Source organism: Siphateles boraxobius, unplaced genomic scaffold (genome assembly GCF_051911475.1).
Source record: "Siphateles boraxobius isolate OS27281-9 unplaced genomic scaffold, OSU_SipBor_1 130, whole genome shotgun sequence".
Lineage (NCBI taxonomy): Eukaryota > Metazoa > Chordata > Actinopteri > Cypriniformes > Leuciscidae > Siphateles > Siphateles boraxobius.
In genome coordinates, this window is record NW_027508734.1 from 22,111,285 (window position 1) to 22,128,534 (window position 17,250).

Consider the following 17,250-nt stretch of genomic DNA (forward strand, 5'->3'; position numbering starts at 1 on the left):
TTTGTTGCAATTTCTTGCAAACATACATTTAATAATTCAGTTAAGCATTGTACATGGAGCATAAGAAACAGTGAGCAAAAAAAGCTGTACATACAGATATAAAAAGCATACTGTGTGTATATACTGTGTATACACACACATCTAAATTAAATTCTCATCAATTTATAAATTTGGTCCATTTTGCATTGAAAGAAAAAAAATATTTATAAAAGGAATATCAATTTCACCTTCTGCATTAACCTAAAACTTTCCTCAGGGTTTACAACTCAAGAAGACATCCATGTAGATGTTATGATAGAAATGATCAAGCTTCTGTCTCATTGAGTGGATAATCTCCTCATCCCTAAAGATTCTCTCAACTGTGAAGTCAGTCCGGGTATCAGTAATAAAATCACACCACTGAAGTCCGCTTACAGCCAGTTGGCCTTGAACCTGATAATAGTACTTGTGGCTCTTCTTAAGGCAGGTCTGGCCTTTAAGTGTGATCAGGTGTTTAACTTGTGCAACATTTTCAACATAACAACTCTTCACCTCAGCTAACCCAAACGGCGGTGTTTCCTTCGGGTTGAAGACTTTAGCATCAGGAGTGGCTCTGAGGTGAGGTGCATCGGGGTGGATATTGCCTCAGTATTTCAGGTTCCAGATCCAACCCTCTTTTCATAGCGCTTGTCTGGGGAGTTCCTCTCAGAATCCGGGCTGCCAAGGCTTTGGCGGAAGACTCCCCGCGAACATGGCATATTTCACGGAATCTGCTGGCTGTAAGTCGGGGTTTGCGTAGCTGGGTCCACAGTTGGCATTCTGATTGCTGTCGGGTTTCTGCTTCAATAGCAGCACAAATTTTGTGTGATACCTTTATGCTCTCCAAGTGGCAATGTTGCTTGTAGTTGGGCTCAAAATCTAGTGGAAACTTAAAGTTGTAACCGTCAACAGGCAACTGAGGAAATTCCGGGGCACCTGGATGCTTAATAATGTCTCTGCTTATTTCAGGAGGGCACTGATAAGAAAGCACAGATCCAAATGGCACAGGGCCAAATTTAGAGTCCACCAAAGTAAGGTTCTCAAGCCCGTGCAGCAATTTGCATATCCCCGGTTGTGGACGTATATCTTTTAGTTTCTCCCCGCTGGCCATGACGTGACGATCTGGAAGAGGACCTGACAAAGTGAGATATATCAAGTTTAATTTAGATTTAATTCTGTCACATGGCCTTTCAAACTATAACACAGTCATACTAATCACCTCCCTGTGCATGTTTGTAATGCAAAATGTCCAAAATAACTCCTTTAATAACTCCTTTAATAGTGTTATGTTAAGCAGCCCCAAACTTTAATACTAAAATTGTATCATAAATTGTCAAACATAATTTCACAGAAGGCCTGTATATGTTAGAAATGCATTACAATGTTTGAACAGCTGGGGGCTTATTCACTCACCAGCATATGCTCTGTACAGTGTAAATTTCACACCAGCCCTGACCCTATTTTTTGTCCTTGCCACTGGTTTACACACCGCCATATCATTTGTAGCCTCTGGTGCAATTCCCTGTAATGAATCATAAACGATTAATTTACAAACAAGTCGATAAAAACTTTTAGTCCAACATCACTAAGTATAACTAATATTAATATCTGACCTGTGTCCTTGGCCGGTGCCAGGTCTGCAGTGAGCTGGTGCACGACAGAGGCAATGGCACTGTCTTGAAGCCCATAGTACTGTAGTGAGCAGTTTGAAACAGAAGTGCCACCATGTGATTGCACAGGGCTTTCCCAGCTGAGCAAGAACATGACATGCGCTTCAGGTCCACAGGAACCTTTGCAGAATCAAGTGTAAACTGTTAACAGGGACATAAGTATTATTGCTGAACATTCTATTATTTTTATTTTTATTTTATCACACATAATCTGTCAGTCTTTTGTCCTCAAACAACCAAATACTGTTTTAAAAATATTTACAAAGACTTTAGCTAGCTACACAAAGTAATTTACATCAGACTGAGAAACGCATGTAACTACAGTGGGATATTACCAAGTCTGCAACCGCAGCAAAACTAACAAAAAGAAAACTTAACCCCCTAATCATAACGTTAGATAACTATTCTTCTGAGAAACCTGAAGGTAATGAGCCTCCTCGTTTTTCTTCATTGACCTGTGACATCGTCCTCTCACTGACACCTCACCCTCAACTGCAATCGAGACTGTTCCAGTACAGTATTTGGGTGAACATTTCATTAACGTTACTGACTTTTATCTTACAAACCAGACTCAATAGCTAAAAGCAGTAATATAGAAAGTGGTTGCAAAAATAATTTACAGTCTGTACTATATTAACCTAATCAAGATTAGAGACTAAAGACGTTATATTTGCAAAACAGAAACGTCACGTAATGTTAACTAGCTACTGCTATCCTATTCATAACGGATAGAAAAGACAAAAACACGTACCTCCATAATCAAACAGGTACTATTCAATAAAGAATTTGTAGCCTTTATCAAGTTTTGAACGCGTTGTCAGTGAAAACTTGTCTGCAAGTCGTTGTATATCATCAAACCGTATTTGTGGCAGATGTAGTAGCGACTGTGTAAACTCCATGCTCCGGAAGTAGAGATACCCTGCTTCGAGTCAGAACGGAAGTTGTGTGACGTCATGTGAAAAGGGCCTATTGCTGCTAAAGTTGGCTCTACAGGTAATTCAATCATAGGGTGCACTTAGTTTGTCACACATGGTTTCTCCATTTTGGCTTTATTTTTTCTAAATAAATAATGACACAGTGTAATATGTCATGTGTTGTTGTTCATGTGAGGTTGTATTTAGCTAATTTTAAGACCTGCTAAAGACTAGGGCCTGGTGTCACATACAGGGCTTCAGTTGAACCAGGATTAAGCTTTAGCTTAAATAGGACATTAAAGTAGTTTTTAATTTTCCTTAGAATAAACATTACTGGTGTGCATCTTGAGACAAAACAATGGCACAGACCTATTTTAAGACATGTGAAAGTAGCTTTCAGTTAAAACAGCTCATAACATGCATTTAGTCTTTGACTAGGCTTAAGCCTTGTCTGTGAAACCTGGGGACATGATTTTTATCATGCCCTGATTCAAATAGGTGTCCTTTCTTTTTCACATGGTTGTATGTATAATATAATTTTTATAAATATGCTTATATTTTTATAAAAGCATTACACCAGGTTCAAGAATATGAAAATCTTCACTAAGTACTGTTATCACCTTGTTTATCAAGAGTATTACACACCACCATTTCTCCTCTGTTCTTTCTTCCCATCACTCAATTGTCGATCTGCTTTTGACTACAAACATATTTATTTACAGTTTCCCCTCCCATCCCAAACCAATTTGACTGTGTGCAGTCACGGCTGGATGGGCCGCACACTGAAAAGGATGTGAAGGATCGGGAGGTGTGTGTGTGTGTGTGTGTGTGTGTGTGTGTGTGTGTGTGTGTGTGTGAGCACGTGCATACAGATACCCCCTCTGTGCAGAGAATCAGCCTGCTGTATGAATCTGTCAAAATAAGTGAGCGTGGACATGTTAGAGGCAACTAATGGCTTTTAATGCACTCCAGTTGCCCACCAGCCCCCAATAAACACACAGGGGCTGATTAGTGCCACCTCAATAATTTCCCAGCAGTCTCCTCTGTGGGAATATGTTCATATCCCCATCCCAGTGCTTGTTCCCATCCACTCAGATCTGTACACTAACGATACACTAACACTTACAATGGATTTCCAAGCTTATCAGCTAGTATGTACTGGGACGGCAAGGTTTTATGGATGGAGAGGTAGTCTAAGTGCCTCATGGGGTGTTCTGTCCTAAAAAGGCAAAACACAGTAACTATAGCAACACCTAAATTGCTTCTAAGTTCTTTGATTGGATTTTGATAGATCTGATTCTGAGCAATGGTTAACCACACTTAGTGTCTAAGATAGTCTAAGAGACTCGAGTTCATGCATAACTCAAGTTTTGAAAATGTTTGCTTTCGTTTCTTATTTCTCCAGACATCTTTAGACTAACCAGAGCAGGGAGACTAATAATGTGTCTTCTCATGTCATTCCAAACCTGTATGATTTTCTTGCTCCTGCGGACCACAAAATAAGATGTTTTGAAGAAGAAAACAACATTGGACCCGGAGACATTTCTCAAAACATCATCATATATGGTCTGCATAAGAAAGTCATACAGGCTTGGAACAACATTTTTGAAAACAAAATGATGATACAATTTTCATTTTGGGGTGAACTATCCCTTTAAATATATATTAGATTGAGCTATTAAAACATATAGGAATGGTCATAACTGCCATACATTTTATAATTGTCTACATTTGGATATTTGGTTGCAGCCTTGAATATAAAAGCTATATTTACTGCTTGCATGTAGCCTGTTTTAGGATAGTTTCAGGATTTGGTCTTTTCGTTCATTCAGTTCAGTGTTTTTTTGCAGCTTTCTCCATGCATAATTTGAAGTTATTTACAGCTCGAGCTGTTGGTGGGTGTGTCGTATACTGTGAATAAGGTTTCTCTCAGTGACGAGTTCTGTTTCCTCAGCAATGCTGCTCTGTTTGCAGCATCTCACTAACAAGGTGCTGTGACGTCTTTACTCTCAGCCAATGATCCTTCATGCTGCTGGAGCACACATTCACAGCAGTTCGTCACATCAACGGCTCCCACTTCTTCCAATCACACACGTGTTGGAGAGGAGACAGACAGGTGAGGCAGCGAAGCAGGGCTGGTGTCAGGTGCTATGTAAGCAGCCACCGCCCAATACAGCCTAGCGCACACACACAGTCTCATACCCACCTCTATTCCCCCTCCGGCCAACCGTTCTCATCATCCGCCCTTCTCCGGCACAGGCTGTGCTATAAAAAGATTTCTGAATGAAGACGAAGCTTTGAGGTCGAAGCTATTTGAATGATTTTTGTGAATGACGCAGAGGCTCGTAGCCTCATGGGAGGAATATCTAACCCAGAGGAGAAGACAGCTTTGAGAGCTCAGCTAGGTGCTCTGCCACCTTTCACTGACTTTCAATTAAAACTTTGATAACAAAGAGAGGAAAATATATGAAGATAATAAATAAATAAATCTCAAAACACAGGCTTTAAAAAAAGACTTTGCACATATCCGACTCACTCTGCATATTCCTGATCTTTTATGGAACAATCCGTCTGTGTAGTTTGAGGAGATAACCTCTCCGACGCATTCATAAAACAGAACAGAATGTCCTAAGTTCTTTATACGTATTAATATGCACATGCATGCTGTTTAATGCTCATTTTTCTATAATGGGTAATGAGCATTAGATCTAGTTTATCCTGAAGCCTCTGCTGCACTGAGAACTCAATGGGAATTATTCTGCATCGTATCACAATCTAAAAATTTTAAGTGTAGGGATGCACAATAAATCTGAACTATATTGGTAATGATGAGCTGATGCTATTTTTATTATCAATCAATAATGGATATTCATATTTCAGTTTGGTTGCTCATTTCCTCTATTTTACTTAGTCATTGTCAGATAACAGACGAGAGAGAGAGAGAGAGATAGAGTGATAGAGAGAGAGATAGAGAGAGAGAGAGAGAGAGAGAGAGAGAGAGAGAGAGACAGAGAGAGAGAGAGAGAGAGAGAGAGGATTGAATGTCAATGTCTTTGTCTTACAGGAACAAAGGAGGGATGCTGGAGCTGGGGAACAGACAAGGAAGACAGGAACCCGCAGGAGGTAAATATCTCAGGTGAGTAGATGGGGAAAGTATTCCAAGTCACTGACCAGTCAAATGACTGAGGCTGAGGTGTGAGCTTAAATACTGTGGTGATGAGCGTGCTGATCAGGTGCAGGTGCAGATTATGGCTGAGTAAAAGGTGATGAGCAGGTGGAATACTGGGAATTGTAGCTCTGATTGTGAGTGAGGGAGTGCAGCAGTGAGGGAGTGCACTTGTGACAGACAGTCAGTTAAGTAATTATAGATTATTGAAATATTGTCATAGATTATCATAGATGGTTAAATTAAAAGGAGTCAACCAATTGAGGTTGTTTTTCAGTACCTAAACCAAATAATTCAGAAAGATCATTCTCACTCTTGTTATAGAGTGGATAAAACAGTTGTTTTCAGGTTTTCTAAAATCAGACAAGCCTCACCTTGCTATCAGCAGGTCTCTACTGGATGTCTGATTTCAAATCTCAGGGAGGCGGGGCTATCTGTCAACATGGATAGATCGATCGAAGAATAGATAGATAGATAGATGGATGGATAGATAGATAGATAGATAGATAGATAGATGGATGGATAGATAGATAGATAGATAGATAGATAGATAGATAGATAGATAGATAGATAGATAGATAGATAGATAGATAGAGCAGCCTGCTAGAGAGACACACATACACTCATAGACAATTGTTGTAGGGAAATGCATACAGCCTGGACCCACCTCTGGAGGACAGGACCTCAAAGAGTCCCAGAGCGACATTAGAGGAAGACCTGTGCTGTGTTGAGTTATCTCTGTGTGTGCTGCGTTTGTCTCAGGATCCATAGAGTACAGTGCACAGAAATTTTCACAACCATCTGCACTTCCCAGGTGGAGATTCAGCGGGTGTAATGCAGGGAAAAGAAAGTGCACCTGTTTTTCTATCCCTAAAATGGTAAATTTAACGAATAGAACCGCGTAAGCATCCGAGTCACGTTGCACATACTGCAACACAATTTTGGATCTTGCAATTTTAGCGACACTTCTGTATAAACTGCTGTGCAAAAACATGAATAAAGTGGATTACTCGTGGGAAAAGAATAAAGAGTGTTGAGAGCTTGTGTGTGTGTTAGTAGGGGAAGCACATTTGAAAAGCAGTTGGCAAGACTTTAAACAACACCGGCATTGGAATGTTTGGAAGGCTGGCATGCTAGACAATCAGAATCGTTTTGCTTACGGTGGCAGTCCTGCCTCTTGCCTTTCCACTCCCATTATCCCCTCCGAGGAAAATTACCCGCTGTCCGCATGAGCCTGGAATATTCCCAGTGCCGCTCCCCTGCCTCTCTCCCCCCGACTACATCCACTCAGGAGATTGACAGTCACAGGGGTTGGAGGTGAATTGGAAAAACATCGGGTGCAGCCATAACAAGTGCCCTCGGGTAATAACAGGTTTGGCTGGGGTGTAAATTACCCCTCCTATTGCTGTGCTCACTCAACCAAGGATGAGAACAGGCCGCCTGAATGAAGCGGTTTCATCGCTCGCTGTATTTCACATCGCTGGAGTGGGGGGACGTCTGTTTTATCAGACGGCTTGTGTGGCAGAACTGAGGCAGGGGCCTGTTGACTGTCTGTAATGGTTATCGCTGCTGCCTCTCAGGGTTTGCCTGGTTAAGCACTAATGCAATTGAGGAGAAGGAGGGGGTAGTAACAGCTCTATTTGAAACACAGCCAGGGCAGTGGCAAATGAACCTCGCCATTAGATGAGATGACTGTAGATCAGACTATAGAGGCTACTGACAAAATTAGGACTGTTTGGGTTAAGCATTATTAGGGTGGGTTCAACACTTACGAACCTAGATTTGAAGATACATCGCCAAGCTACTGATTTATTAATTTGTGCTGACCTCATTTTCCTGAATTTCAGCAGGTTGCAGAACAGTGTAGTCAGGAACCCCGAGTATAACCACCAATATCGTAAATTGGTGAAACTATAATAACTATTAAGCATATTTACCAAGTGCTTAAATCAATAGTTAAAAAAGGTAGAAACATTAATTGCAATGTCATTACTCCCCTTATCCTGTTTTGGATCAGCAGTGATTTGATTAACTCAATTATAAAGTTCAATAAATTGATTCAGTGATTAATTTAAGTCGGGACATTTAATAAAGCTCCCTAACATCCCAGTGTATATAAAAAATAAAAAATAAAACAAATTAAGTTTTTTTTTTACATTATTTTTACGTACGTTTTTGAGTTCTATTTACAAAGTTGGTTATTGAAATTTAATGTGTCCCAGATCAGTTAGTTGCAGCCATGATTTAGTTTGAAGTAATTTACAAGATTTACATTTATTCTTTTGGCAGAGGCTTTTATCCAAAGCAACTTACATGAATATATACATGAAAGCCTATTTTGCATACAAAATGTATTAATCTGTGTGATGAAAAAAAAGTTTTTGTATGTTTTATTAAAATGCAAATCTGTACTTTCTGTTGATAAATCTGTTCCACTTCGTGTGCACCTGCCAATTCATTGAAAAGATCTGACTCAATTCAACTGTTCGTTCACAAATCAGATATAATTTCGTTGGTTCTTCCGCTTATGCTGTCAGACCTAAGACCTCTTTTTCAGTAAAGATGATTATGCAATGCTTATGGTAAAGTTGTCACGATTACCTTTCCGGGTATTGACTATGGCTCTCTTTTCCACTAATCTGGATCCCATACTTTCCCAGTCTGCTGTGGTATTCCAGTACACATCCACCCACCTCCTAGATCCGGTAAACTGCTCTGTGCCACCCTGAGGCCCATTTGTGCGTTTGTGCATTAGCACATTAAAGCTTTGCAGACAGGGACAGAACTGGAGGGCAGTAGCGGAAACAGGCAGATTCCTCCTGGCTGACGGCCAGAGGGGTTTTTAATGGCTGACCTGGCTCCCATTATAGGCTGTTAAACCCCTGACCCTCTCTCTATACCCACCCTGCATTGTTCAAAGAGGTATGGTGCTCTTGGCAGCCATGCAAGTACCTCCAATCAATTGGTCATAATAAGTGTAATTGTCTCCTTCCCTCTGTAAATTAAGCTGCATAATGACAGTGACCAATCAACGGGCCTGACCTGTATTGGAAAACTTAACGCCTTTTGGCAGATTGCTAAATGAAAAGGCGATGAACCAGAAGAATGGATGGATGGACAGATAAATGAATTGTTATATATAGACAAAATAAAGGATAACTAACTAAAAGCCCTTTAACTACTAAAATAATAAACAGGCTGCCACAAAGAAGGTCTGACTGACAGTGCGGACAGTCAGGTTGAAAAATGACGTAAACAGTGGCCAGCATTTCCCTCTTGTTTACTCTGTTGGCTTGGACAGATGGTCAACCGACCTCAGATCATCAGAGGTTTGAATCATTTCACAATTAAACAGCTGCCCAACCGGAAGTCAACCACTCACCTAGCGGGACCCCTCTTGCTTTCTCTCTCGCTCTCTCTATCTCTCCTATACCCTCTTCATCCTTTATGGATATCGTTACTGTGGTATTTAAGCCCTTTGGATGTTGTATTGCTTGTCATCCATATAGTTAGTCAGCTACCAGGGCTCTGACCAGTCATGTGCTAGATGGAAATTCATGGGTCAATTCTCATTCAGATATAATGCTGTAAATTAATAATTAATTTAATGGGAAACTCATTTAAATTTCTAGACTCTCTTTTTGAGTTTCGGCGGGACTGTCATCAGGAGAAGTCCTTGAATTTAGATGCAGAGAGCTTCTTAGAGTAAATGATGGATCTGTTCCTATAAAAAAAATTCCTGGATAGTGTCTTGTTCCAAAAAAAAACCCCAAAACATTTCTTGTATTGAATATAATCTTTCTTTTTTATTTTGTATAAAATAATTTTTTTGATTAAGCAGACCTGCCAGTTATAATTAAAGTGTTTTAATTATTCATGCAGCGTCTTTCAATTTGTAATTTAATAGACTAATTGTGCTCTCAAGAATGCTAAATTCAGTGGAGCACCATGCGATTCCACTGGTTCACATTTCCTTAAACTAAGTCATGCGGTTTTCCATTTTGTCTAGCATGTCCAGTGTGTTCCATTGCAGTTTCCCAGCAGTTAAGACTACATAAATACAAGCCTTCCAAAAGCTCCACAAATAAAGCCTAAAACCTTGGGTTGTTTTTATGAATAGTGAAGTAAAGTCATTTAACTCACATTTAATGCCTCAAGCCGTTTTATTTATTATATCGTCATCAGTATCATCAGGGATAGTGTAGTGAAATGGTAGTCATTGTGGTGTTGTATAGAAATTTGACTGTGAAAGGCCAGCATAGTGCTCTCTCTCCCCTTCCGCCAGGCCAGCAGCAGCATCAACACTCAGCCTATCAATTATTAAGCAATACAATTACCATCCAGTCAGCCAGTCAGTTATTTTACCTCATGGTTGACATTTCGAAACAGGGAGTGTGCCAAAGACGGGGCAGTGAGGGATGGGGGGATGGGAATTGTAGGTATGCGAGGGGAAATTGCATGGGGTGAGTAAGAGTGTAGGAGCGACATTAGGCCTCATTCACCTCCAGTGAATGGGGTGTACCTACCCCCCCCCCCCCCCCCCCCCCCCCCCCATCATAAAGGATTTACAATCAGTTTTTCATTGCATACTTACATTAAAGGCTGGCCATTCTGAAAGAAATTAAATTGCTCGCCATCGGCTTATTGATTTTCAGAGAACTGAAATACTGCCTTTTTTTCCCAGAATTAGTTCATATTGAATCAGTTAGACTTATTGACTTGGGACTTTATGTTATTTCAAACCTTTAGCAGCCAGCTAAACCTTAGGCATGTTTGTTTTAAAATAAGCCTTTTATCATGTAATTAGCTAGCTGAGTGAAACCACGTCTCTCATCTCATGTTTTCAGCCTTGTTTCTTTTTTTTCTCCCTGAAATACATTTTTACATATTAACAACTGCAACTATTTAGTATCACAAGCTACTGCCGTATCAAAGTGTTTTTTTGTGCATCTGGCATGCTGAAGACAAGTTGCAAGTGCCATTCCAATAACATCCAATGGGTAATTTCACAGGAAAGATAATTATATACATTTTTCTTGTCTGAAGGGGCTCACTTATTGAATTTGATAATAATACTGCCACTGAAAAGGCACCCTCTACCCTCCTTCTGTAGTGCTGTGTTAATAGGGGATGTTTGGAAATGCTTTTAGTAAGATTTACCATGCACAAATATACTCGTCCAGTCCATACATTATGAACATGATCTAAGTGCATTAGATCTTTGTGTACTCAATTAAGCATACGAGTTTCTGACAATGATAGTATTATCATTTGAGAACGACTGTTAAAGAACATTATGGATAAATGTAATGTTTTTACTCAAATGTATGATTTATCCCAGGGGCATCAATTCATTATGGGTAAGACAACCCAGACAATGAACAATAAATGCAAACAATAAATTAATTTTAATTTTTAATTTAATTAAATTAATTAGTTTTTAATTCAAATATATATGATATGCAACAAAAGTAGAAAAATAAAGTTAGTAAAAAAATAAATAAGAAACCATTGAATTAAAATGCAAATTTTATTCAAATATATTTCACTTGCATGTTGTTAAAAACAACCAATAAAAAAGAGAAAGGGTACGGCAACTGTTAACTGACCAATAAGTTTAACTGGGTACATCTCAATCAGCTCCCTAGCTTCCTAGGTCATGAATGTGAACACAAATTTGGGCACTGGTAAGGACAGAAAGGACCCTAGCTTACTGATGACTCTTTCCATCGACATTTTAACATTCTCATTTTACAACATCACCACTGGATTTTATGAATATCTTTCTGACATTTTTTTTAATGTTGTTTAAAGTACATAATGATAAATAGTTTGCTTGTTACATATACATGCAACATTTCCACTGTAAATAAATTGTTAATGTTAGCTACATTATTTTCATTACCTGTCTAGTGAAGTATGTTTATGCTGAAGTATAATTAAATAATGGTTTGTACTTTAAAAATGTCTATCAGGTGTCATTATGTGTATGGAGTTGGCTCACGCGATTTATGTTTCATGCTTCAGAGCTTCCGTAAAAGGAACATAGGCTACGTCCTAAAACTTAGGCAGCTGACTTGTTGCCTCATTGCCCTATCAGGCAATGACTTTGCAGGCAGCGTTTGCGCACAAAGGTACTTCATAAAACTGAATTCGGAAAGTGTAACGGTTCAATGATTTACGGCGAAATAGAGAGAGCTGTGGTGATACTTAAGCAAATATTTAATTACTACAATAATAATTTCACATATTATATTAAATAAATATTGGTCAGAAATGTACATTTGCACACGACCTGAACACCAACCACAACTTTCAGGTCCAACTTAACTGTCAAAGAATGCAACACAAAGGATTGTAGGATATCAAAATCAGTGAAGGATACATCTATCAAAATATCAACCAGATGAAGGTATCTCAGGAGACAGGAAGTGAAGTTAACTTTGGATTCGGACGTGCCTTGATGCCTTCCTACCTTAGAATGCATCCTCCAAAGGCATTTTTAAGATTTCAGACGCAGCCATATTGAGCATAGATGCTTCATAGTTTTCAATGTGCATTGTGGGACTTTTTTTTATTTATTTTATTAGGGATTACACGTGTCAGTGGTAGGATTTTGAGATTGAGACAGCCCTTTAAATGGCAGTCTCCCTGATCATTACACTGATTACTGAACTAAGGAGTTGATTGACACCCACCCATTTTAAATATTTGCAGTGGCTGCATTATGACGGGTCTTGCTGGGGTTATAGGCCTTCATCACACTTCCGCGTTCAAAAAGGGGAAGCTTCAAGTATCATATTTCGTGATTTAAAGGGGAGTGCACAACTGTTTCAGTTGAAAAATTTTGGTGGCAAACAATTTTACATCACTGAATAAGAGACAAACATGTACCAATTGTCTTTAAAGGTTGTTTATTTTCTTGCAAGAAAAGACCAGCGGTCATACAGTCATACAGAATGGCTGCAGAGTGTGAACATGAGAGGAGGGCATCCTTCCTTCCTTATAGTCCTGACTTCCCCCGAAGGTTATTTCTCTAGGCCAAATGAAGATATGTCTTAGCCATAACTATCTTCGTTAGCTTTGCTTATCATATGCTACCCTTGTAGTGGAGGCCCTCTGTCTCGGTCGTACATTAGTCACACATTTGTACGTATACGAAAGTCATACATATATAACATTAAATTTCTCCCACAATTCCCCTCTTTTTATCATTCATTGATAACTAAAACAATAAGACAGCAAATTTAAATCATTACATCACACTTATACTCTTCATTTCTGATTTTCTCATGATCACTCTATTAAACTTGTGAAATAAGGTTTTTAAAAGAAGAAAGTTAGGCTGTTTTTTATGGGGATAGTCCCTTAAGTGTTTAGCTGGCAAGTAAAGACTTTATCTGAAGCCGGGCTAAATGAATAAACACTGTTATTGCACTCCTGACATAAAATCAGACCCGCAGTTACCTCAGTATAAAGAAGAAATAGAACAGATGTTCAAAATAGGTAAACCTTATCTTAATTCAATTAATACGTTTCACTGTAACTTCCGCTAGTCGTATCATCATCAAATTTCTTTGGTTTTCGACATACATCACCAAAACTCCTATCATTATCAGCAGCACTGTGTGTCATATCCAATATTCCCACCCTCCCCAGTGGTTGGTGAACCATTCAAACCAATAAGTTATCACTTTTCTTATTTTACAGTCATTATCATGTTCTCAATAATATTGTTTATGTTGTCACTATAGTCTGGAATGTACAACCCCAAATCAGAAAAAGTTGGGACATTTTGTATAATGCAATAAAATCAAGAATCTGTGGTTTGTTCATTCTATTTAACCTTTTATTAACTGATAAAAGTACAAAGAAACGTTTTCCAATGTTTTCACTGACCAACATAATTGTATTTTGTAAATATGAACACATTTTGATTCCCTTTCAAGGGAACTCGAGCTGCTTTGAGGCGCGGTGGGAATGCTCTGCGTGATTGCGTCGTGAAGCATGTGTATAATCAGTCCAATGGAAGAGCGAGACGTCATAGGCGGGTGACGTCATAGACCAGGAAGCTATAAAGCACACCAGAAAACAGACCGCGACAGCTTCTGTGCCTTCAGCAAGCGATCTGTGTATTCTGTTCTTGTCATATTTATTATTGTCTGTCAAGTTGCAATATATATATATATATATATATATTATGGCAAAAGAGAGCAAGCAGCTTTGTTTTGTTCCCTGCCCACGTTATATCACGGGTGGGGACACACACATCAGCTTTTTGTTACTATTTGGGAGTGGAGCATGCCACAGTCAGCTGACTGTGAGCATTGCGAGAAGCTGTCCGTGAGGACGCTCCGCTCCCGCCGGGCGTTATTCGAGGAGGACGGTTCGGTTCGCGCTCCCCGCGCGGGTTCCGCGGTTGCCGAGGCACGGCGGCGACTCCCATTTTGGGACGGATCTTACAGCGGGGGTTGGGACGGGCTCCGCCCTATCTCAGCTTTCACCTGTCAGATCCAGTGCTAGCGATTTCCAGTTCAGAGGAATTGGTATCGTTAGTGTTTTGTTTAGAAAAAAGAGAACAAACCAAATAAAGATATTAAGAAAAAGGTAGATGTTTGAGTTTTCAATAAATAAATAAATAAGTCAGCTCATAACTCTGTTGAATAAAGAGGAGCTTTACAAGGAAGTTTATCTAGTGCTGTTGCTAGTTAAATATTTACTGGCCAGCTGAACATTATGAGAGTGAAAATAAAAAGAGTTTATTAGATGAAATATATCTAAAAACAGAAAAAAAGAGGAAGCCCTGACGCCGAGGCTATCAGGCTACTAAGATTGGTCCCCTCCGGGGTAGGGTTTTGAGAAATCGTTTCTCCTCGGCGCCCTCTGGAGTGCGACTCTCTGAGGAGGGTCGCAGCGCTGCCAGTTCGGTTTTCCTGCCGGTTCGCCGTTCAGGGCACCAAGGTGTCAGTGTCCCCAAACGATCCTCCGAGGGGGGTCGTAGAGCAGTCAGTTCGGTTTCCCTGCCGGTTCACCGTTTCAGGGTGCCGAGGTGCCTGCTTTTTCCAATGATCCTCCGAGGAGGGTTGTAGGATCTAAGCTATTTAGACGTAGGCAAGATCTGAGGATTATCGTCATCTCTAATAAAGCTTAGACAGGAAGTCCTGTCGCAAAAAACGAGGCTATCAGGCTTCTGAGGGCTCCTCCGGGGGAGGGACGGTTTTGAGAAATCGTTTCTCCTCGGCGCCCTCTGGGGTGCGACTCTCTGAGGAGGGTCACAGCACTGCCAGTTCGGTTGTTCCCTGCCGGTTTGCCGTTCAGGGCACCGAGGTGTCAACGTCTCCATACGATCCTCCGAGGAGGGTCATAGAACGGTCAGTTCGGTTGTTCCCTGCCGGTTCGCCGCTTCAGGGCACCGTAGTGACTGTGCAACCAAATCCAGAGGCCAGTCTTGAGAGACTGGTTCCCCTAGTAGAATTTCTGGCAGCGTGGAAACTACTGCCACATATTTCTCAGTGGGACCAGCACACTATAGGAAACGGTTCAGAATTCGGCTCTTGTCCGCCCAGATTTCTAGGGGTCCTCCCCACTGCGGTGGACCCCGAGCAGGCTTTGGTTATGGAGCAGGAAGTACTGACACTCCTGCAAAAGGAGCTGTAGAAGGGGTTCCTCCTCCCGGCAGACAGTCAGGGTTTTACAGCCATTACTTCATTGTTCCGAAAGAGGATGAGGGGTTGCGTCCTACTCTAGACCTGCATCATTTAAACAGCATGTTTCAGAATCTTAAGTTCAAAGTATGCTTACGCTAAATATGATTGTGTCACAGACTCAGTCCGAGGACTGGTTTGTCACAATAGACTTAAAGGACGCTTACTTATCTATTCATCCTCATCACAGGAGGTTCTTGAGGTTTGCTTTCAGGGGCGAAGCATACCAGTATCGGGTTCTTCCATTCGGCCTAGGTTATCACCTCGCACCTTTACAATATGCGTGGATGCAGCTCTGGCTCGTCTGAGATTGCAGGGCATTCGCATATTAAATTATATCGACGATTGGTTGATTTTAGCTCAGTCCGAGCTTTTGGCAGTTCAACATCGAGATGTCGTTCTGTCCCACATAAGGAGGTTGGGGTTGCAGCTCAACACCAAAAAGTGTACTCCTCCCAGCTCAGAGGACCACTTTTCTATGTGTAATATGGGATTCGACAACATGCAAGCACGTCTGTCTCCTGCACGTACTTCTGCGTTTCTCAGCCGTAAAGAATGTAAACTCGGTCAGTCATTCACTGCAAAACAGTCTCTGAGACTGTTGGGGCTCATGGTAGTTGCGTCCAACGTAGTTACTTTTGGCCTTCTGTACATGAGCCCCCTGCAGTGGTGGCTCGGGACCAAGGGGTTTTCTCCGAGGGGAAATCCGTTTTCGCATTATCAAGGTCACGCGGCTATGCCTTCGTGCCTCGGTCATGTGGAAGAAACCTTGGTTCCTCGCCCAGGGCCCAGTGCTGGGGGCTTCTTGTCAAAGCGTCACGCTATCGACGGATGCTTCCCTCACAAGTCGGGGGCAATCATGAGTGGTCGTTCGGCAAAGGGTCCGGACAACACACTGATGGTCTCATATATCAGAGCAGATATCCTGTTGAGGCAGGGGCTGTGGCCCGGGGAATTGAGACTGCACCCCGAGGTGGTGGAGCTTCTTAGGGAGAACTTCGGTCAACTCAAGTCGACCTTTCGCATCGTTTGTACAATGCATTGCCCTTTGTGGTTCTCCCTCACGCATCCAGCTCCGCTTGGACTGGACGTGATGTATTAGGTGTGGTTGACGCTACACATGTACGCATTCCCGATATCTTTGCTCCTGGGAGCTCTGGAGTTATGGATACTGTGGGCTCGGCCTCTGAGGGGGCCCAGCTCATAGATTCAGGTCTCTCGACCGAGGTCGTGGAGACCATACTCCAGTCCAGAGCTCCCTCCACGAGAAGACTAAATATGCATTGACATGGAAACTTTTCTCTGCCTGGTGCAAAGAACGCCTTCTGAATATTGTTTCTGCCCTGTTGGTACAGTACTTGATTTCTGTAATGAATGTTTCTTTGCTGGGTTATTTCTGAGGAGAGATCTTTAATTTCGTCTTCTCCATGGTACATGAGGCTGAGGCCTGCACGTACTTGGATTTGCACCTGGTTTGGTGGTAGTATTTCTTCACCCCAGGTCGGGTTGTATTTCTTAGTTCCCTACTAAATGTGCGGGTCATTTGTGCTCCAGGCCTTCTGTCCTCCACCCTTAATACCCCAGATCAGGAAAAACTTAATCTGTTATGCCCTTTCCGGGCTTTAGATGCGTATGTCCAAAGAGCTGCTCAGTTGCGTATATCAGAACAATTATTTGTCTGCTTCGGGTAACTTAAGATATGTTGCCCTGCATCTAAACAGATAATGAGCAAGTGGGTAGTTGAGGCTATCTCCTTGCTTATGAAGCGGCCGGACAGC

General features: G+C 41.2%; 1 protein-coding gene and 1 long non-coding RNA gene across 2 annotated transcripts; both read right to left on the reverse strand.

The window, feature by feature from the left end:
* Nucleotides 1–2,445, reverse strand: LOC143737849 (uncharacterized). The gene is made up of 4 exons (XM_077229709.1): nt 2,440–2,445; nt 1,632–1,829; nt 1,432–1,540; nt 1–1,152 (listed from the first exon to the last, which is right to left on the reverse strand). Exons 1-4 carry the CDS (start codon nt 2,443–2,445, stop codon nt 581–583), a joined length of 885 nt encoding a protein of 294 aa, XP_077085824.1. The 3' UTR covers nt 1–580.
* Nucleotides 2,446–6,094: 3,649 nt separating this feature from the next.
* On the reverse strand, nt 6,095–7,036 carry LOC143736603 (uncharacterized). Its single transcript, XR_013203497.1, has 3 exons — nt 6,929–7,036; nt 6,436–6,569; nt 6,095–6,202 (listed from the first exon to the last, which is right to left on the reverse strand). It is a non-coding gene; the product is annotated as an uncharacterized LOC143736603 (long non-coding RNA).
* Between the last annotated feature and the right edge of the window lie 10,214 nt (nt 7,037–17,250).